This window comes from Pleurodeles waltl, chromosome 1_1 (assembly GCF_031143425.1).
Source record: "Pleurodeles waltl isolate 20211129_DDA chromosome 1_1, aPleWal1.hap1.20221129, whole genome shotgun sequence".
In the NCBI taxonomy this organism is placed as follows: domain Eukaryota; kingdom Metazoa; phylum Chordata; class Amphibia; order Caudata; family Salamandridae; genus Pleurodeles; species Pleurodeles waltl.
The window spans coordinates 51,099,526-51,122,852 of NC_090436.1; the positions used below are offsets into that span (position 1 = coordinate 51,099,526).

The window sequence follows — 23,327 nt, forward strand, 5'->3', positions numbered from 1 at the left end:
TCTGCATATGGCTGGATCCAAAATTAGGTGTTATGGTTTGCAAAATAGTGATAGACTGAGATGCAGCCCTGGGTGATTGCCAGCTAGCTCCCTTAAGCTTTGTGTGGTTGAATCACCTCCTCGAGGTTGGCAGTCACAGTCAGTCCTTCCAACGTGGGAGCAACAGAGAGTAGAAATGCAGCTGTAAAACAGACCAGACACTTCCCCTTTCACAGAAGGAAGCCTTTCACATCCGCCCTGGCTGCAGCACAGACACACAAGGGACAGCAATCAGACCAGACCTGCCAGCAGAGCCTGTCCAGATCCAGTGTGAGCCTGGTCACTAGTGTGGACTGGAGGTAGTCATTAGTGAACCATCTCAGCCTATCCTCGATGTGGCCCTGGTTATCACCAAAATCTGTTCCTGCTAAAAGAGGGATCCACTGGTGCCCACGCTTAGCTCACTCTCGGTTTATGGCCACATCAGGCTCTGGAAAAGCAGGTAACCTCTGAGGAACATTCATGCTGGGACCAGCAGATCCACTGGACTAACACTGAGGGGGCAGAAACCCTGCCCAGCAGGTTAGCGGTGAAGCTGAATTACAGATAGAGTTCATCAACACGAGAAAAGCCGATAAGCAGCAGAATGATTGCACTGATTGCTTTGGTTCATGTCTTCTCAACAGGTGAGAATTTATCTGTTTGTAGTTTATTTCTGGAGTATTTTGCTTGTATGAGTGCTGGACTAAAATTAACTGTGCATAATTAATTAATTAATTAATTAACACCAAGTAGTAAGCCATGTAGAGGGGTCTGCGAAGAAATGGGGACACCCAATTGCCATTCCGACCTCTGCATTGCTGGGCAGGTTAGACCACGGCCCTCTCTAATGTGGCTCCGAAACTCTGGAACCAGCTTGCTCTCTCTGTATGCATGAATGCATGTATGTATGTATATGGCATTTCCATAGCATAAACCTTGCCAAAAGGCAGCAGAGCACTAGACAGGGTCAAAGACAAACATAATGTCAGCAAGAAATAGGAAAGGTTACTGGGTTGTGAACAATTAATGAATAGTGTTGTAGTGTATTTTTAAAGAGGGGAGTACTCAACTCTTTTACTTTTTCCTGTAAAGTTTCATCCAGTCTTGTGTGGTATCATCAAAAATGCACTACTTAATTCCATCACATCATTCTTAGCCACACACACCTGCCACTGGAGTTCTGTGCTGTGCTTTACTACATATAGGTCTTGAAAGCAATTCAGGTGAATCCAGTCCTGTTTGTGAGGTCATGTATCTATTTATTTATGTGTGTATTTATTTAATTATTTAGTTATTTAGTTAGATAGCTATCTAGCTAGTTAATTAGTTAGTTAGTTACAGTTTTATACTGCGCACCCAGAATCCAGGGTTTTCAGAAAGTTTTACGCAAAATTTAAAAAAAGTATAAAATGTGCGAGGCCATGCGATAGATTAATTGAGTCAGCAAGCATTAAAGAGAAAAAAACACATCAAGATCATACCTTTGGAGAAGATATTTAGAGAAAGAAATTCAAATAGGGGGCATTTCGCAATCAGTAGATTTTTTTTGTTCTTCTGGAGGACTTTGAGTAATGGATCAATAGACAGTTCTTTGTCCTTGAACTTAGATGGTTCCAGGAAAAGTGATTCTGCACTTCAGAGAGAGTGACTGCCCTCTCAAAGGCCAAGTTCCTCTGACATGTAGTTCTAGGAGCTACAGTGAAGAACTCTGTAAGAGATGCAATCTATTTTGAACACATTATAGGCCTTATTACAACATTGGCGGGCGGCCACGCTACCCGCCAAGGTTTAACCGCCATGCGGCCCCAATGCGACCGCAGTCCCACCGGGCCCATTTTGACATCCCCGCTGGGCCGGCCGCAACATGGGAGCCGGCTCCTAATGTAGCCGGCGGTGTTGCGGCCGCGCGACGGGTGCAGCTGCACCCATCTCGCTTTTCACTGTCTGCTGTGCAGACAGTGAAAAGCAGTGTGGGGCTGTGCCTGGGGGCCCCTGCACTGCCCATGCCAAGTGCATGGGCAGTGCAGGGGCCCCCAGGGGCCCGCGACTCCCCTTCCCGCCAGCCTTACCATGGCGGTCTCTACCACCATGGACAGGCTGGCGGGAAGGGGACTCGTAATCCCCTGGGCAGCGCTGCAAGCAGGATTAAAACCGTCAGGACAACCATGGCGGTAAACCGACAGGACAACCATGGCGGTAAACCGCCGGTCCCGGCGGTGCGACCGCGGCGGAATCGGCAAGATTGTACCGCCAGCCTGTTGGCGGTACAATCTCCAAAACAGCCCTAGCGGTCTTTGACTGCCAAGGTTGTAATGACGCCCTATATGCAGGTAATGACCTCATGTAAATCCTTCATCCTAAGAGGGAAGGAAGAAATATGCAAAAGTATTGGCATCATTAAAAACATTGACTGAGTTTTAACCGCATGGCATCTTGTGGTTTTCCTAATCCGTGCTAGAAGAGTATATTAACAATATAAGTTAAACCTTTTACTTGATTTCGAAACAAGTTCACATTTTCGAAGGAAAAGTGCCTTTTGTGCAGACTTGTCTGCCATTAGCTGTCCCTAGCTGCACACATGTATGTACGTATTGCATATTATTGAACTCCCTGTTTTTGGACACAGCAGATAGGCCAGTATGTGAAACCGTCACACTGTATAACAACGCTGTTTAGGGGCGGGCCAACAAGTAGACTGAAAATCCACTGTTTACAGTGGTTTTTAGCTCATTTTCCATGCCAGTGTGAGTTATCAGTATAGAGTCCGGCTGAACTCATACTAGTGTTCCTAAGTGACATGTTTCCACCAGCCACTCATCAATGGCTGGTTTCACACTCACCCCACACCCATCCATCACAGGTGTCACCGGTCAGGTGGCCGTGCAAATAAAAGGGTCCGGGCACACATGCATAAAGCCAGTTCCTGCAACCACATTATGGCCCTCATTACAACCCTGGTGGATGGTGTTAAAGCGGCGTTAATACTGCCAACAGGCCGGGGTAAAAAAAATGGGATCACGACCACGGCGGAAACCGCCAACACAGACAGCCACTTTAACACTCCGACCGCCACGGCGGTAGCAGCAAACAGTGCGGCAGTCACCACCAACAGACAGGCAGAAGACAATGTACCGCCCACCCTATCACAACCCGCCAATCCACCAGCTTTTCCAGGGCGGTACCAACGCCATCAAAAGCTTGGCGGAACCAGGACTTTGAAGGGAAACCACTCACCTCTCAACACTCAACGAAGAACATGGACGCCATGGAGCCTGAACTGCAGGTCCTGCCGATGCTAGTGTATCTGCTAATATACCAGGAACACCATATGCCGCCGGCGGAGACGACCACGGTGAGTACTGCACCTAGCACACAGGGGAGAGGGGGAGGAAAAAGAGAGTGACACACACACGCAACATGTAACATCCCCACCCTCACCCACAACACCATACATACAAACACCTGCAGCAACAGCACATTTACACCCGATAACCCCCTGAAAGAATGCAAGGACAAAAGGAATTGAGTAAATTCAGTGAGATATTAGAAATATGCAGATAAAGGTAACAATTGGAAAAAACAGTATATACAAATATTTACAAAATGTACAGAAGGCCGTACACTGTCCTTTGCAAATGTTCATGGCCCAGTGGGCAAACAAATCATGGGCGAAGCCCACACTTGACTCCTGCCTCAAAACGGAGAGAACACTGCAGGGGCATCAGGTCAAAAACACACAGGCACCTCAGAGGGAAGGGGAGCGGGGGTACCTCAGCCAGAAAATTGTACTACGCCACTGCTCCTGGAGGGGGCAACATGCCCACAGCGATGTCCTGGGGAGCGCAAAGCCACAGTCTCTCAAGTGGGTGGTCTGCCCACTGCTTGGTCCTGGGGAGTTGAAAGCCACAGTCTCTCAAGTGGGTGGTTTGCCCACTGCTTGGTCCTGGGAAGTTGAAAGCCACAGTCTCTCAAGTAGGTGGTTTGCCCACTGGTTCTGGAGGGGGCCTTCCGCCCAGTCTGCTTCATCCTGCCAAGGAAAGTGATAGTGGATGCCTTTCCCCACTGGTTCTGGAGGGGGCTTTGTGCTCAGTGATGCTGCACCTGGGGTTCCCATTCCCTCACCTGGGTGTCTGAGGCACTGGATGTGCAGGGAACAGGTAGCATGATACTCCATGGAGGCAGAGCCAGACTCCAGACTAAGGCTGCAAACTGTTGGTAGCGCCGGTGCTGATGGTGGTGCTTCAAGTGGTGGGGGGAGGGTCCAGCCCACCTCCTGCATCCCCAGACGGCTGCCTACTAGGAATGCTGCTGCTGACAGATGTAGAGGCACTGGCTGGGCATGTGGCAGTGCAGATGGCAGTGCAGGTGGCGGTGCTTGCGGCCGGGACGCTGCCGGTGCTGGCCGTGGTGCAGGTGCTGGGAGTGGTGGAGGGAGACACCAGGAGGTCTCCTGCAGCCTCAGACAGCTGCTCACTGGGGATGATGCTGCTGACAGTTGTTGTGGTAGCGGCGGTGCAGGTGCCGGTGCAGGGGGCGGTGCAGGTGGCGGGGCAGATGGCAGTACAGGTGGCGGTGCCTGTGGCAGTGCTCTCTGCGGTACAGGTTGCGGGGCTGTCGGTACTGATGGTGGGCACCAGTCCCTCACCTGGAGCCTCAGAGGCCTGAAATGCCTTGCCTTGGGTTTTCTTCCCCTTCCCCACCTTGGCAGATGCTGCTGGGACCTTGGCACTGGCAGCTTGAGTTTTGGAGGAGGCCTTGCTGGGTGGGTTGTGCTTCTTGGCCGTGCAGCATGCTGGCCCCTTCATAACCTTGGCAGGTGGCGGAATGGGTTGGTTCTTTGCAGGGGTTGGTGGCACACTGGCAGCCCTGACGAGTGCCCCCTTTCATCCCCTGGGACTTGCAGGTACCACAGTGGATGCCAACTTGGTGGCTGAAGTGCTGGCCTGGGATCTTGACACCCTGGCCCGAGGGGAAGGACAGGAGGGGAGGCGTAGGGAAGAGGCCAATGTTTGCCAGGAAAAGTTTTTTAGACACACTGGGACGGGAAGATGGAGAGGGTTTGGGAGTGGAGGAAGAGGGAGTGGTTGTGGGAGGTGTACGTCTGCTGAGTTTGGGTGAAGGTGCATGGGCTGTATGCTGTTGTAAAGTGGACGGCTGTTGGGTGGGTGTGTGCTTGCGTTTGTGTACTTTGGGAGGAGGGGTCAAAGACACACTGGGAGAGGACACAGGGGATGTGTGCATGGTTGTGCGTGTGGTGACTGCCAGTGAGGGACGTGTAGTGATGGGCCTGCTGGTGATGGAGGTAGTGGGAGGGAGGTGGATGATGAGGAGGAGGGGGACACAGTGGAGGGAGTGGATGTTGCTGTGTTTGCATGGGTATAGTGCTTGTGTGAGTGCCTGTGAGACGAAGTGTGGTGCTTATGTTTGTCTGAGCCACTTTTGTGTGTTGATTTGGGGGCATGCTGGTCTGAAGGTGCTTGGGATAGGCTGAGGTAGAGGGTGGTCTGGGTAGTGGCAGTACTGGTGGGGGGTGGTGGCTGTACCTGTTGTTGGGGTGGGTACAGAGGTGTCCGCCACCGCCAGTGAGCTTCCTTCAGAGGAGGAGTCGATGTCAGTGGTCTCCCCTCCTGTTCCAGTCATGGAGCTCCCCTCACCCTCCGTCCCACTGGTGCTTTCACCCTCTGTAGATTCGGCCTCCAGGCCCATGTGGGATGCAGCTCCCTCCGTCGCCGGTGCCTCTGCTCCTCCGCCAGATGATGCTAATGCACACAAGGACAGGGTAGTGGAAGTTGGAGGGGGGAGGCTGGACACAGGGACAATGACTGCCATCAGTGCTGAGGCCAGAGCCGGTAATGCTCTCTGTTGGGCCGCCATGCCAGAGTGAATGCCCTCCAGGTATGCATTTGTTTGTTGCAAATGCCTCTCGACACCCTGGATGGCATTCAGTATGGTTGACTGCCCAACACTGAGGGATCTCAGGAGGTCAATAGCCTCCTCACTGAGGGCAGCAGGACTGACTGGGGCAGGGCCTGAGGTGCCTGGGGCGAAGGTGATGCCCACCCTCCTGGGTAAGCGGGCACGGGAAATACACTGAGGGGCTGCTGGGAGGGCGGTGCTGGTGGGGGGGTGGTGGCTGTACCTGTTGTTGGGGTGGGCACAGAGGTGTCCGCCACCGCCAGAGAGCTTCCCTCGGAGGAGGAGTCGATGTCAGTGGTCTCCCCTCCTGTTCCCGTCGTGGAGCTCCCCTCGCCCTCCGTCCCACTGGTGCTTTCACCCTCTGTAGATTCGGCCTCCAGGCCCATGTGGGATGCAGCTCCCTCCGTCGCCGGTGCCTCTGCTCCTCCGCCAGATGATGCTAATGCACACAAGGACAGGGTGACAAAACAAAAGTGGAGGGGGGCAGAGGATACACTTGGTCAATGCCAACAACAACACTAATGTTGGCATACATAACACACAGGGAGCTGCCCTATGCACTAGGCCATGCCCAACCAGTCTCTAAGGTAGTCACCAGCCCATGGAGTACAATGCCTAACGCCAGCATCTGCACACCTGACACCCACAGGACCCTGCTCAGTAGTAGTTGGCCACTTGTACCATTGGGGTATGAGCCCTTCAGAGCCTGCACACAAGGGACCTACCCTGCCATGATCACCCTGGCCTAGCGGCACCCTCAGCCCACATCCCCCACCCAGCTAGCTCCTAAAGCGCGCAAAGTCAGCTTTCTGAATCTGTACTCACCCGCTTGTGGCTGCTGTGATGCCCTCAAGCGCTCTTCCAACTCAGGATAGGCCACTGCCAGGATGCGGAACATAAGGGGGGTCATGGTGCGACAGGCACCCCTTCCACGTTGGGAGGCCAGCCCCACGTGGGCCTCTGCCATTTTCTTCGTCCAGCGGCGCAGGTCCTCCCATCTCTTGCAGCAGTGGGTGCTCCGCCTGTGATAGACCCCCAGGGTTCGTACCTCATTGGCGATGGCACGCCAAATACCCTTTTTCTGGTGGGCACTGACCTGGAGGGAAAAGTCAGCAGAAAAGGAAATTACTCCCCCGTCCGTACTGGCATACTCATCGCCCACCAGTTCCCACCCATGCCCTAACGCACATACACTGACCACCTCTCATGCAGCACTCAGGCCAGGATGCCTCAGCACCCCCCAACATGTGGCTTACATCCACACCACTCCAAACATGTATTGCCCACACATCATGCTCACAGTGTACTCACCTGTTTGTCTGGAGGACCGTAGAGTGATGTGTAGTGGGGTAGGACCCCATCCACCAGTTTCTCCAACTTCTCCGCAGTGAAGGCAGGGGCACTTTCCCCAGACACTCTAGCCATTGTCGCTTCCAGACTCAGGTCACAGCAGCAATTGCAGTGTAGGTCCTCTCCTGTTGACGGTCAGGTAGCAAGTGAGTGAATAGTTAGAAAATGGCAGTGACGTCCGCGGCGGTGCGTACCGTCACCGCCGGTGTACATCGCCACTTGCTCCTGGAACCCATAGGGCCCAATGATAAGCAATGCGCAGTTGCGTGGCGGTCATCGACTGCCTACCACGACAGCGCACAACGCCAGCACACTTACCTCATTTCCTCTTGTCCCTACTCACAGGTCAGGCAGCCGCCATTTCAGGAGGGCACATGGCATGGCACCTAACTGCGTCACAGCAGACACTGGCCCATCAACTGACTCTCGACTTCACATACTGCTTCTGTGACGTAAATTTAGCAACAGTAGTGCAATCTATATGGAAATATGACCTTCTGCTCACTGTTCTCCTCCATAGGCTACAAGCGCTGAGGCAGAAGATGAGATGGCGGCATCCTCCGGTGTATAGACCCCTGGTGGAACTGTCAACAATGGAGGACAGACACATTATCATCACATACAGACTTGATCGTGCCACAATCCAAGAACTGTGTGCCCAATTGGAGCCAGACCTGATGTCAGCTATCCGCCAGCCCACAGGAATCCCCCCTCTAGTGCAGGTTCTGTGAGTGCTCCATTTCCTGGCAAGTGGTTCCTTTCAAACTACAGTAGACATGGCATCAGGGATGTCTCAGCCAATGTTATCCAACGTGTTGTCCAGAGTGTTGTCTGCCCTGCTGAAACACATGCGCAGCTACATCGTGTTTCCCCATGTGGATGATTTGGCCACAATGAAAGCTGACTTTTATGCCCTGGGACATATCCCCAACATCATTGGTGTCATTGATGGTACACATGTGGCATTTGTCCCCCCCGGAGAAATGAACAGGTTTACAGGAATAGAAAAAGCTATCACTCGATGAATGTGCAGTACATCTCCCATGTGAATGCCAAATATCCTGGCTCTGTGCATGACTCCTATATCTTATGGAATAGCAGCATCCCATATGCGATGGGCCAACTCCAGAGGCACTGGATGTGGCTAATAGGTGAGCCCAAGGTCCCCACACAGTATAAGTAGGTGTCTGGGTATGGGGTTGTCCCTAAGGGTTAGTGTGTGTCTAACAGGTGTCCCTCGATATTTACAGGTGACTCTGGTTACCCCAACCTCTCATGGCTGCTGACCCCAATGAGGAATGCCAGGACAAGGGCAGAGGAACGTTGCAATCAGGCACATGGCCGTACAAGGAGGATTACTGAGAGAACCTTTGGCCTCCTGAAGGCCAGGTTCTGGTGCCTCCATCTGACAGGTGGATCCCTCTACTGCTTACCCAAGAAGGTGTGCCAGATCATCGTGGCATGCTGTATGTTGCACAACCTGGCCTTGAGACGTCAGGAGCCTTTTCTGCAGGAAACTCAACTTAACATTTCAGTAATCTTTTGGACATTGTACATGGCAGTCTCTTACCCTCTGTCTATGGACACTGACTGTTCCCTTTGGATTCTCTATTTTCAGATCTGTGTGCCCCATTCTGGCTCCTGCTATATGTACTGCTACCCACCAAAGGTCATCCTGTAGTATATTTCACTGAACATATACGTTGCAATGCTTTGATAATGTTGTACTAATACATTTGAGATTCATTACACTGACTCCAGAATGGTATTTGTTTCAAGGGTGTTTATTTTTGAGCCAATAATTATGGGGGTATGTTAAAGGGGCTGGGGTGATGGTGGAGGAATGTCCAGTTAGAATCCAGTCTCTTGGTATCACAAGTGCATTGTCCAATGTGGCATAGGAAGGGGAGCAATGGCAGTTCAAGGTGGACAGGGTAACAGAATGGTATCAGGAGAGTCCTATTTCCTGGCGGGGGTCTTGGCAATGTTCTCTGTCTTCTGCCCGGATCGCAGGGACCATTTGGGGGGTGTTTCTCCTTCTGCAGGGGGTGGGGTGCTGGTGGCCTGTTGGTCCTGTGGCGGGGCCTCCTGTCCACTATCGCCGGCGGAGGTGGAAGGCTGTTCCTCGGTTTGGCTAGTGTCAGGCGCCCTTTGTTGTGCCACTGCCTCTCTCATGGTCTTGCCCATGTCAGCCAGCACCCACGCAATGGTGACCAGGATGGCGTATATTTTTGTTAGGTCCTCCCTGATCCCCAGGTACTGTCCCTACTGCAGCCGCTCGGTCTCCTGTAACTTGGCCAGTACCTGGCCCATGGTGTCCTCGGAATGGTGGTATGCTCCCATGATGTTTGAGAGTGCCTTGTGGAGGGTTGGTTCCCTTGGCCTGTCCTCCCCCTGTCGCACAGCAGTCCTCCCAGCTTCCATGTTGTCCTGTGCCTCTGTACCCTGAACCGTGTGCCCACTGACCCCAGGTCCCTGATCATCCTGTGTTTGTGGGGTTGCCTGGGGTCCCTGTGGTGGTGGACACACTGCTTATTGACGTGTCCTGGGGACAGTGGCATGGGCCCACTAGGTTGGTGGGGTATTGGTGTTTCCTGAGGGGGAGGCTCTTTGGTGGGTTGGGACTGTGGCAGGGGAACCGACTGTCCAGAGGTCCCTGATGGGCCAGGTTGGTCATCGTGATCCAGGCGTGTAGAGCCGCTGTCATCACTGTGGGCCTCTTCTGGGGGGGCTGGATGTAGCTGGCACCTCCTCTCCGGTGACGTTGGGTAGGGGTCCTGTTGGGATGCAAATGCATTGTTAATGTATCTGCATGTGCCATCTTGTGCATGGATGTGTTTCCTTCTATGATTGTGATTTCCCTGTCAGCTTCGCCTTGTGTGAGTGGTGATTTTGTGGGTTGGATGAGTCTCTTTATTGGGCATGCTGGGGTGATGAGTGCCCATGCAGGTCTGTGATGGGTCTCCATGCATTGGGGGTGCATGCAGGGCTTGGTATTGGAATGGGTGGGTTGTGCTAGTGGGGTATATGTGAGTTGGTGGAGTGATAGGGGTGAGGGTAGGGGTAGGAGTTTGTGATGGCATGCAGGTAGGGTGGGGGGGATGAAGTAGTTAAGATTTGACTTGCCAGAGTCCAGTCTTCCTCCTACTCCTGCGAGGCCCTCAGGATGCATGATGGCCAAGACTTGCTCCTCCCATGTTGTTAGTTGTGGGGGAGGAGGTGGGGGTCAACCGCCAGTCCTCTGTACAGCAATTCTACTGTCTTGAAACCACGGAATGCACCTTCCCCCGTAGGTCATTCTACCTCTTCCTGATGTCATCCCTTGTTCTTGGGTGCTGTCCCACGGCATTGACCCTTTTCACGATTCTCCGCCATAGCTCCATCTTCCTTGCAATGGAGGTCTGCTGCACCTGTGATCCGAATAGCTGTGGCTCTACCCGGATGATTCCCTCCACCATGATCCTTAGCTCCTCCTTTGAAAACCTGGGATGTCTTTGGGGTGCCATGGATGTGGTGTGAGTGATATGTGCGAGGATGTGTGGGGGGATGTGTGGGGTGATGTGTTGTTGTGTTTGCTGTGCTGTGCGTGAATGGTGTATGGGTGATGGTGTTCTGTGCCTCTGATTGAGTAGGTGCTCCTGGCTTATCTCTCTCAGTTAGCAATCCTTTTTTACGTTGTAAGGGGTTGTGGGTAATGTGGGTGTGTGTTTCTTACAAAGTCATCTTTTTGCCCTGTTCATTCCCATTTTTTTGTTGCTGACTGGTGCTGATGATAACTGACTCTGACTGTGCCCTGGACTCTGTTAGCCAGACCCAGGCCAGTGCTATGTTAAAACACACACTTGTAGTAGAGTACACTAGGTATTATGGTACCCATTTGATTGTCCTGACAGACCCTGACAGACCCTGTAAGTCCCTAGTATATAATGGGGCAAGGGTGTACAATCTGCCTATAAGCCCCTATATAATAGGGCATGGAGATTAGAGGCCCAGCAGAAATTCTGCACTTGCATGTGTGCACTGCTGTGTGCTTCCTGTCCTTTTAAATGCAGACCTGCCTTGCAGCCTGTCTTTAAAAGTTACATTCCTACCATTTGCATGACAGCCCCTGTAGGTCCCTAGTAAACAGTGTGGCAAGGGGGGTGCCAATTACCTATAAGACCCTCGTACATTATAGGGCATGGAAATAGAGACCCAGCAGAATTGCTGCCCTTTGCATGTGGGCACTGCTGAAGGTTTTCTGTCATTTTTAAATGCAGCCTGACTCTGCAGACTGCATTTACATGGAAATGGTGTCCCAATTCGACTTTGGTGCTGTGGGCACTTTAAATGTGATGATCTACCTTATTTTCACATATTAGGTACCCCCAGGATCTCCCCTAGGTATCCCAGGGGCGGGGGGTCATGTAACCATAAGCAGGGGTCTTATAAAAGAAGTTTTATAAACCCAGGTAAGGGAAAAACTAATTATTTCATTTTCCCCCACTATAGATAATTGCCTTCATAGGCTATCCTTGCTATATGGTATTTTCATGGTAATAATAGTAAGGAAAAGCGCAGAAAAGTAATTCAAGGACTTAAAAGATTTGTTTTGATAAATCCAGCAATTTGACATTGGTGAATTTATCACAACTTGTACAGAAAATAAGTTATAAGGCTGCCCCCTCTGATTGGTCAGTGATAACAAGATTAGCAGAGCTGCTGATTAAGTGATAAGTGGCTGTCCAGGGGAGAGCATATCTGGTGAAGGGCAGCTCGGGGGCTACACAGGAATGCATGAGCAGGGGGAGGGGTAATAAAACATATAGCCTCAAAGAAGAGCAAGGCAGGAGAGAATGCCAGATCACCTAACCCCCACCTTCTGGACCCCATCAGCCAGATACTAGGCTTAAGGAAGGAATTTGCAGATGTTAGAAGGAGGAGAGCTATGAGCCACACTGGAGAATGGTTTAGTCAGCTCTTAGTTTCAGACATCATGGATTTTGGAAAAATTGTGCTTTCTGGGGCAGGAATATGCCACACTTTGCAGGAAGTGGTCATGCATCTGGGCGTCACTCTGCATTCTATTGGTTGGGAGTCCCCCTTCCTGATGCCCAGGAGCTGGGAATAAATATATGAGAGGTGCATAGATCTCTCAGATCTGCTGCCTGAAACTACAAGAGAAAGAAGGACTGCCCTGCTGGAATCTGGATCTGCACCCTTGGCCTGCACTTCTAAGTGAACTGTGCCTGCTGCACAATCTGGTACTACAGCCCTCGGGACGGTGCCTTGCTTCAAGAAGGACTCAGGAGTGGACTCCCTGCAGCTACAGGTGAACAGAGCTTCACCTGCATCATCCCCAGCAAACGTCACCAGCCTGGAGTGCATCCAGTGGACTTTTAAAGATTCGGCCAAGTGCATTGCGGGAATTGTGGTCCAACTTTCCAAGGACCATCCAGGAGATTCCAGACCCTTGGATTTGTGTTTTGGACCCTCTGTACCTGCAAGGAGGACATCAGGAAACACCTGCTGAAGATTGGAGAAGTTTGGAGAATTTTAGTAAAATTGGCGCTTTGTGTTTCTAAGCACTAGGAAGTGCTTATTCTTTAAAAAAATCATATCTCCGGTTCCCTACATTGGATTTTTGTCGTTTTGGTGTCTATTTACTCATAAAGACATAACCTATTTTTATAAATTGGTGCGGGATCTTTATTGTGTGCTGTGCCTCACTTATTCACTGTATTGGTGTTTCTGAATGCTTTATACTCTTGTCTCCTAAGTTAGGCCTACCTGCTCGGTTATAGCTACCAAGGGTTGATCAAGGGGCTAATTTACTGGGACCTGTACTGAACCTATATTTGGTTAGTGGCCTTAGTGCCAGTGGTAGGTTCATAGTTGCCACTGCCAGTAACCCACTTTCCAACAGTGTTTTATAGTGGTGTGGGTGTGGTGTGTGTATGTGTGTCAGGTGCGTGTATTTTGAATTGTCCAATATGGTGTAGTTTTGTAAGTGTGTGTGTATTTTGACCTCGGTGGTGTGTCCCACCAATGGTTTACCGCTGTTGAAAGACCGCTACGTTGATTCGTGGGTCGCGATACTCTGGGCGTATTCCTGTTGATGTAACAGTGTGGGTTTTGCTATCGCCAGTTTATCACTGACCTTTGGTCTGGTGGACTTGTGTGGGTGTCTGTATTGTAACGGTATTCCATGTGTGGGTCATGATACCAATGGCAGGTTACTGCCGCGGTCACGGTATCTTTGCAGCCGCCAGCACAGCGGTAGGCAGCATTTACTACCAGGGTTGTAATGAGGGCCTATGTGTCTGTGTCATTAATTTTAGCAGCATAAGGGCCTAGGCCCCTCAACATTACAATCAGCTCCTCACCATGTGACTGTGTGAAGAGAGCTGATATCATTTGTTACACACTAGCACTGTGTGCGTTGGCAGGTCTGCATCCACCAGAAATTATTTTTCCCTGAACGAATAGTCATCAAACTTGACAAGCCAACCTAATATTTTTCAAAATTTCATGGAAATCTATCCATTAGTCCAATGGGAAGCAAGCACCTTCTCTACTGTACGCACGTACCGAACGTCTCTAGAGAACCCCCGACAGACTGCAATACAACGCAGGAAAGGGTGAACACCTAAATAAGTCTCAGAGTTATTTGTAAAGTAACTAATTCCATGTAAAGAGCTCCGAAGCTCTTGGGTCGAGCTTGCAATGTCAAAATGTTTGTGATTTAATGCCCATTTTTTTTTAAAGGAAAGATGTGTTTTCATAAAAGATAAACCTAGATTTCAAGTGCGCTGGCACTAAGTAAGATAAGTGAATGGCATATTTACAAGAAAGTGGCGCATCAGCTATGATGTGCCATTTTCTTGTCCCCACTTACCGGCACCTAATGACCCATGAGTGCGCCATATATATTGCAGTCATTAGCACAATTGCAGAAAATTTTTTGACGCTATTGTGGCGCTTTGCTACACTAGCGTCAAAAATTATTTTGATGCTCGTGCAGCAAAGTACAGGGAGGCCCACTGATTACAATTTGTGCGTCATTTTAAAGCCTGCTCTGAGCAGGCGTCAAAAATGTTGGAAAAAACAGCAATGTGAATTCTTGTAATTTTCACTGCGTCATTTTTTTCTGGCCTTCCAATGCCTCAACTCCCCCCTGGCATACGGTGTGCCTGACGAAGGCATAATGTGGAGTAAGGGGTTGCAAAGTTCGCCACTTTGTAAATATAGTGCACCAAAAAAGTAATTTTAGCACCACCTTATCATCGAAGCAAAGGTTGCTATGGCGGCGCTAAAGTGATGCTAAGGGTTCATAAATTTACCCCAGAGAGTTTACAGTGTCTGCTGCTGTGAGCAGTCCATGAATAAAAAAATAGCCAGAGTGTAACGTATTGCAGATCCTTAGAAATGTTGTGATTTTAAGTAAAAATAGGATTACAAACAGGCTGCTAATGACAACATTTTGTTGTCTCCATGTGCCTAACTGTCCTGTAGAACATTTACAATAAGCCTCAGGGTTATATTTCAGGTCTGCTCATAGCGCCAGATGCTCTACCCTGTGAGCTTTACCACTTAGTAGTGGCGTACTGTAGACCAGTGGTGTAACAAAGGCCCCCACAGCCCCACGGGGGGCTGAACTCCAGGGGTCCCCCTCTGCACAGTAACCTGGCCTGAGAGCTCAAAGTCACCACCAGCTCCCAAAACACTATCGACAACACTGAACACATGCACTTCCTCATCCACATTAACAACAACTCCACCCTCAGAGGTACACTAATCTACAGACCACCCGGACCACGCCCCGCCTTCTGTAACACCATCGCCAACAGCATCAGCTCACACGCCCTCACCTCCACAGACTACATCATCCTCGGTGATTTCAACTTTCACTTAGAAAACCTACAAGACCACAAAACTTCCTCCCTCATAGACAACTTCACCAACCTCGGACTCAAATAACTGGTCACCACACCCACCCACTCAGCAGGACACACACTTGACGCAATTTTCACGGCAAGCCAACACATAGCATAAACCCACACCACCAAACTCCTCTGGACTGACCACCACTGCGTCCACTTCTCCTTCTCCAAACCCCCCACACACTGCCATCAACACACCACACCCTACCGCATGTGGGACAAGATCCCCACAGAACGACTAAACTCCCAACTGGTCCACAACCCCCCCACGCCAACTACCCCAACACAGGAGCACACAACCTCTCCAAATGGATCACTACCTGCGAAAACACTCTAGCCCCCCTCAGAAAACACATCGCCACCCGCAACATCAAGAACGCCCCATGGTTCACCCCTGAACTCCAAGACTCCAAGCGTAAATGCCGCCAAGCTGAGAAAATATGGAGACTAGAACCTTCCAACTTCTCAACCCTCAAAACCACCATTCGCACCCATCACCAACTCATACGCACCGCCAAAAGAGATCACTACAAGACACGCCTTGACATCAACTCTCAAAACATTAAAGAACTCAACCCAAAACCAGCAACATAGACCCCACACACACACACAGCCCCTAAGTGACGCCCTTTCCAACCACTTCCTCCACAAAATCCTGGACATCCACAACAGCTTCATACCACACACACCCACCACACACCCCCCTCACTCACCCAACCCAACCCCCACTCATGACCCCCTCACCACACTCTCCACTTGGACCCCCACCACACACGAAGAAACCGAAAAAACCATGAACTCCATTCACTCCGGTTCCCCCTTTAACCCCTGCCCACACCGTATCTACAACAAAGCTACCCCAACCATCGACCCCATACACTGCAACACAATCAACTCCTCTTTCAACTTGGCTCCCCCGGGCCACCTACCCAGACCCCAGGAAGCACGCGGAAATCACTGCTCTCCTAAAAAAAAGACCAAGCCGACCCGGAGGTCCTCTCCAACTACCGCCCCATCTCCCTCCTCCCTTTCCCTGCCAAGGTCGAAGAGAAATTAGTCAACGCCCGCCTATCCCACTTCCTCGAAGCAAACAACACTCTTGACCCCTCACAATCCAGGTTCCGCAAAAACCACAGCACGGAAACCACCCTCATCGCATGCACTGACGACATCAGGACCAAAGTCGACAAAGGCGAGACCGTCCCACTCATCCTCCTAGACCTCTCCGCAGCCTTTGACACCGTCTGCCACAACACACTCCGCACACGCCTCCACAACATAGGAATTCGCCATAAAGCCTTAAACTGGCTCACCTCCTTCCTCACCGACTGGACCCAGAGAGTCCGCCTTCCACCCTTCCACTCCAACACTACCAAGATCACCTGCGGAGTCCCCCAAATGTCCTCCCCCAGCCCCACACTCTTCAACATCTACATGATCCCCCTAGCCAACATCCTCCGAGCACACGAAATCACTTTCCTCTCCTATGCAGATGACACCCAACTCCTCATCTCCCTCACCCGCAACCCCACCACCGCCAAAACCAACCTACACGCCGCTCTCCTCGACACCGCCAACTGGATGACCACTAACCACCTCAAGCTCAACTCAAACAAAACCGAGATCATCATCTTCGGCCCCAACACGACCACATGGGACGACTCCTGGTGGCCCACCGCCTTAGGCCCCGCACCCACCCCCGCAAACCACGCATGCAACCTCGGCATCATCCTTGACTCCTCCCTCTCCATGACACAGCAAATCAATGCTCTAACCTCCTCCTGCTTCCACACACTCCGCACTCTAAAAAATACTTCAAATGGATTCCCCCAGAAACCAGAAAGACAGTCACCCACGCACTCATCAGCAGCAGACTGGACTACGGTAACGCTCTCTAAGCCGGCACCACACTCAAACTCAAACGCAAACTCCTGAGAATCCAGAACACAGCCGCACGCCTCGTCCTGGGCCTCCCCCGCCACGAACGAATCTCACCACACCTCAAATCCCTTCACTGGCTCCCCATAGACAAGAGAATCCCATTCAAGATCCTCATCCACGCACACAAATCCCTCCACAACACCGGCCCAACCTACCTCAACGAAAGAGTTAACTTCCACACTCCCACACGCAACCTCCGATCAGCCGACCTAGCCCAGCCACAGTCCCCCGCATGCAACGCACCACCACAGGAGGCAGGTCTTTCTCCTACCTCGCCCCCAAAACCTGGAACTCCCTCCCCATCGACCTTCGCAAAACCAAAGACCTCCTGGTTTTCAGAAAGAACCTCAAGACATGGTTGTTCGATCAGTGACCCTCCCTGCCTCCCCTTGACTCCCCCCCCCTCCCCCTTTAAGAACATGGGCATTAACACACAAATATTTTGAAAATGTGAACTCAGCCCAAAAGCATTGGCGCACTTTACATGGCAATTCAGTTACTATACAAAAAGGCCTAAGATAAAGTAAGTTATGAAACACGTAATTAATATTTCAAGCTACACCTACCTCGCTATCCTGTAGGACATTCACACTCAGCCTCGGGGTTGTGCTTCGTCTACTTCTTTTATCTAAGGTATCTCATCTATCTCACTCCTCAGTAGATGTAAGTTTCTCTGTCTGTAAACACCTTTCCTACAAAAACATGAACAATAAAAAATGTGCATTTCGACAAAATGTTTCCTTCCACTTACAAGCACCTCAATTTTAAATACCGTGTACCTTTGGGCCCTTATGACACACAGCTCACTAGTCCTCAAGATTGCACAGAAATGCCACTTGCTTTTAACTTAGGAAAACCTCCATTAATGTGTTCAGAAGAAGTAATCGGAGTGTAATTTACTAGCAGTGGCAATGACCTGCATTTACTGTTTCACGCTGTATTTACAAAACTTTTAAAACACCATTTCAGCCTGATTTTGTATTTTATATAGTGCAAACTCAGCCAAAAGGCTTTGGAGTGCTTTATATAAGCACCAGTTACTTACCAAATAACATCACCTTTTTTGGGGTTTTTTATAGCAAAGTGGGATTAAGTTATTAGCAAACCATTTGTGAACCTGCTGTGTAAGCTAAAAGCTATCCTTTATTAAGGAATGTGCAATATTAAATATTATATATAAGCGGGCACCATATTTAAGTAATGGAGCTACCCGGCGCTAAGGCCCTGTTAGCGTCCTTGGGAGGTGTAGGGGGAACCAGGGCTTGCCTCTGCCATTTTCTGGTGCATAAGCCCCATGGACATGGCTCCTGTCTTAGTAAAGACAGGAGCCATGCCCACCACACCAAAGGCCATGCCCAGGGGATAAATGTCCCCTGGGCATGGCCACTGGGGCCAGTGCCGTGCAGGGGGCCCCCAAGTCAGGGCCCGAGCAGCGTTGGACAAAAAAAAAAAAAATACTCACCCGGACTTACCTTCGGATGAGTCCCCCATCTGTAGGTGACCTCCTGGTGTGGGTAGGGGTAATACCCTGCTACCTTAGCAGTTGTCAGAACGTTACACAGGTTACTAATACCCTGCAAGAGTAAGCAGTAGTCATAATAGAACACATAAGTACTCAGAATTCTGCAACATAAGCAGCAGTCAGGAATCACCTTAAAGAAAGAAATGCACTTGTCATAAACACATCATAACTATCCATAAAAGGAACACTAGATAACATATGGCAAGTCATAAAATCATATTAGCCTGTTATGCTCATAAAAGGAACATTAGCAAACATATATGTAACATCATAAAACTAGGCAGGTTAACATAATGTCCATACTAGGAGCATAAGAACTATGTAAGTCCTTTTTAAGTACCTGTATTACAATGTAGAGGCACTTCCTAGCGCCACGGATTATCGATAATAGGACCCCGGCGTTCCACTGCGCAAGAACGGGGGCCTCGTGATGATTTGTGGGGAGGGGGGCAGCACGCACCACCTATGGTTTTTATAACGGGTCCCTTCTGGGACCCACGATCTCTGGGGGCTCCCCCGGGCCGCCACTGGCCCTCCAACAAGGGGGGGGCAAAACAATGCCCCAAAACAAGAAGTGGGGCCCAAAACTGGTCCGGGCCTCACCCAACTCTCGGGGGGCCCAACCGGGGAGATCTTGCGGTGCAGGGGGCCTCCAGCGAGGTTTCTGCCCCGCCCGCGGTCTCAAAAGATGATTTGTGGCTCCGTTGGGGGCAGGGGGAGCATCCGATGAGGCTTCCTCCCCCCCTGCCCATTCACCAAACAACTAGGGGCTCCGGTGGGGCGGGGAGCCTCCGATGAGGCTTTCTTCCCTGCCCGTCTCCTAGAACAACAGCAGAGCCCACCCGGGCCTGCAGCGGTGAAGGAGCACCAGAAAAAACAAACCGGGTTGTGGTGGTGAATCTTCTTCGAACCGACTGTGCTGAAAAGCGCAGGGAGGCACAGAAAAGTGCTCTCCAGGCGCTGTAGGTGCAGAAGGTAAGCACTCCTCGTGCTTTGGTTAGTTACAAGGGTCAGGGGCCACGGCACCCTGCCCCTGGAGACAGACGTGGGGGGAGAGAATCACAGGGCTAGCAGGCCCCAACAACAGGCCAGCACAAGGGATGCAGATGGTGGCAGTTCCTCCTAGTGACCTAGCAGGTCACAGGTCAGCACAGCAGCAGCAGTCTAAGGTGGGTCCTGGTGAGTCCATTCAATAGGGTTCTGTGTCCTGAAGATGTCCCAAGAATGTCTAAATTGTGGGGAAAAATCCCCTGTACTTATACTCAGTTTACAGTATGTTTCACAAAGAGAGGGGAGAGGAGGTTCCAACCAGTTACAAATGGTTCTGGGAGTGCCCCCTCTCTCATCCAGCACAGGCTCCAAACATCAGTTGGGGGTAAACAACCCTATTGTGTGAGACCAGGGCACAGCCTTTACAAATGCAGGTATGCCCCACCTCTCCTTTCTCTCAGCCCAGGAAGACTATTCAGTATGCAGATGCACCTCACTGACACCTCCACTCTCCCTGTGTACAGGCTGTTTGAAAAGTATGCACAAAGCCCAACTGTCACTCTGCCCAGACGTGGATTGGAGTCAAGCTGCAAAACACCAAAGTCATAAGCACAGAGAAATGCTCACTTCATAGAAGTGGCATTTTTGTAGTGATAACACAAAATCCACCTACACCAGTAAGCAGCATTTCTCACTACCATTACAACCATACCAAACACGCCTACGCTACCCCTCATAAATCAGACCCTACCCCCTACACTTAAGGGAAGGCATTTCCAATGCAATCCTATAAGAAGGCAGCACTCACAGCAGTGAGAAACCAAATAGGCTGTTTGTCACTACCAGGACAGGCTACATTACTAGGCACATGTTCTGCCTTCTACGTACATAGCACCCTGCCCATAGGGCTAGCTAGGGCCTACCTTAGTAGTGACTTACATGTAGTAAAAGGGGAGTTCTGGGCCTGGTAAGTAAATTTAGAAGGCAGGTCCCTGTGGCAGAAAACTGCTCACAGAGACCCTGCGCTAGCAGGCATGAGACAGGCTTGAAAGGCTACTTCAGTCGGTGGCGCAAGCAGCTCTGCAGGCCCACTGGTAGCATTTAATTTACAGGCCCTGGGTATAGAGATACCACTTTACAAGGGACTTATAGGTAAATTAAATATGCCAATTAAGTATAATCCAATCATACCAAGTTTACAAGGGAGAGCACATGCACTTTAGCACTGATTAGCAGTGGTAAAGTGCCCTGAGTCAATAAGTCAGCCAAAAAGGGTCAGAAAAATAAGGCGGAAAAAGCAAAAAGTTTGGGGAATGACCCTGTAAAAGGGCCAGGTCCAACAACATGATACTGTATCTCCTAGATCTCAGTGTCGGGCTACGGGATATTTCCAAACTACTAACCAATTTTGGTGCTCTCTCAGGACTGTTAATTAACATAGATAAGGCATGTGCATTTAGGTTTTCTGATGTCCGTATAACTACGCCATGGTACCTCAACAACAGGGCGTTTCCCATAGCCCCACAAACCTTCAGCTATCTGTGCATCAATGTGTACTGTGACATGAAAGATACCCTTGAAGGCAATCTTGTGAGAACAATAAACTTGCTCAAGCCCCAAACTGGCTTCTGGATCACTCTGCCCCTGTTGGTGGCAGGTCGGTTAGCACTGTGTAAAATGATCATGTTACCAGGACTCCTATATTACTTTGTGAACCTACCTGTGATGGTATCTCCCGGCATGTTCAGATTATTGAATTCAATGCTGATTGAGCTGACCTGGGGAGGAGGCAGATGTAGGGTCGGACTTGCGAAGCTACAGCTACCCACAACTAATGGTGGACTGGGGGCTCCGAATTTTAAAGCATATTGTATTGAAGGACAACTACAGTGGCTAGCATATTGGTTGGCGGGACGTAGCCTGGAGGAGATTGCTTACATACCGGTGCAGATTTGTAATGGACAGTTGCATAAAATGATATGTCCAGAGGCAGACCCCACTGGAACCGTACCCTCTCCTATTGCAAAGAGCAATATCTTTGAGATATACCACCACTCCTGCACTGTATGCACCTAATATGCCCCTCCAAGGACTCTCACTTGCTTCAGGTCCCTTAACATCCTCCCCTCCCCCCTCGGATAACACTGTGGGAGCGAGAGGGAATTACAACAACAGGAGAATTGTTCCACGATGGTACCCTGATGTCCAATGCGGACTTTACTCATCTACATGGACTCCCTGAGACCTTATTCTTAATACACGCAAGTATTCTACAGCATGTGAGGCAACACTGGTTCCCCAACAATGAAGAACCCAACACACATGAACTTTTACAGGCCATACACACTATAGGCACTGGGAAACATTTAATTAGATGGCTCTATCGAGGTCTTTGGACAAAGCCTGGGCATATCACTAACACAGTTAAAACATACATGGGCGGCGGATCTGCTACTGGACATTCTGAACAAGGACTGGACATAGATACTGGAATATCCTAAGACTGTTACAAGAAATGCCAGATTAAAATTCATACAGTTTTTCATCCTACATAGAGCATATCTCACACCCAAAAAACTAGCTAAGATATTTCCGACCATATCTTCCACATGCCCCCGCTGTACAGATACAGAAGCCGATCTACTGCATATGTTGTGGACGTGTCCTCGACTGGCTGAGTACTGGAACAGGGTAAAGACCACCCTGATAGCTGTTACAGGACTGGCCCAGTGGAATGCTGAGATGCAATGCCTACTTGGAATGCATGCACGACTGTGCAGCCCCAGAGTCTCACTGCGGTTTGCAGATTTAGCATTGCTTCTGGCAAAGCGCCTTGTTACAAGTCAATGGAAGTCCCAAACAGTGCCTAGATTGGCCAGATGGGGTGAGGAGGTGCAGCGATGGGGTCTGGTGGAAAGAGAGGCCCTTCGACAGGAGGAACTACGCGGCCTCCGCAAGAAGTCTATTTCATTAGAATGGGACGCATTATTGGGAGGGTTTAAGGCAAGTGAGGTAGAACCGGCTTGATAACTTCATAATTTGAGATGCACAGGGTCCAACACAGAGGTGGGTGCACTAGTAACACTAGACCATGGGCAAGGCTCTTACAAACTAGAAGCTACCCCTTGAACCCCTGATTGAAGTTATACCGCTCCTGTCTAGTTTAGGTATCGGACCTATTGAAGGTAGTACCAGATACTACTCATCACAGGCAATGGCCTATACTACCGCTCTCCCCCTCTGATAGATACTACGTATTACCTGTAGATAGGCGACATGACTAAGTGGGCCGAAAGGGCAAGGAAAGGTTACAAGCGATTTGTTTATTTCCTTTAACAATTTTGCAAAATGTGTTTATCTCAATAATACTGATGTCATAATATATGCATGTTTCATTGCTCATTGAACACACTAGCCATGTAATATGTATTGTTGACGTGAAATGCCATTACAAGAAAACGCAATAAAGTTTTTTTTTTAAAGAAAAGGAGAGAGATAAGTATGCAACATCTGGCACATTAATTAACTAAAAAAGAACACTATGGGCCTGATTCTAACTTTGGAGGACGGTGTTAAACCTTCCCAAAAGTGGCGGATATACCACCTACCGTATTACGAGTCCATTATATCCTATGGAACTCGTAATACGGTAGGTGGTATATCCG

At 50.1% G+C, this 23,327-nt stretch overlaps 1 protein-coding gene across 5 annotated transcripts in view; it reads left to right on the top strand.

Annotated features, from left to right (window-relative positions):
• Window positions 1–214: 214 nt before the first annotated feature.
• LOC138261305 (polymeric immunoglobulin receptor-like) overlaps window positions 215–23,327 on the top strand; it is a 278,961-nt gene continuing 255,848 nt past the window's right edge. For 2 of the 5 annotated variants that reach the window (XM_069210345.1, XM_069210171.1), the window contains exon 1: window positions 225–665. In XM_069210345.1, the coding sequence (XP_069066446.1) occupies window positions 626–665 (40 nt within the window). In that variant the 5' untranslated portion in view covers window positions 225–625. Of the gene's footprint in view, window positions 666–23,327 lie in introns of all 5 variants that reach the window. The other 3 variants (XM_069210425.1, XM_069210511.1, XM_069210254.1) reach the window with 3 other exon arrangements.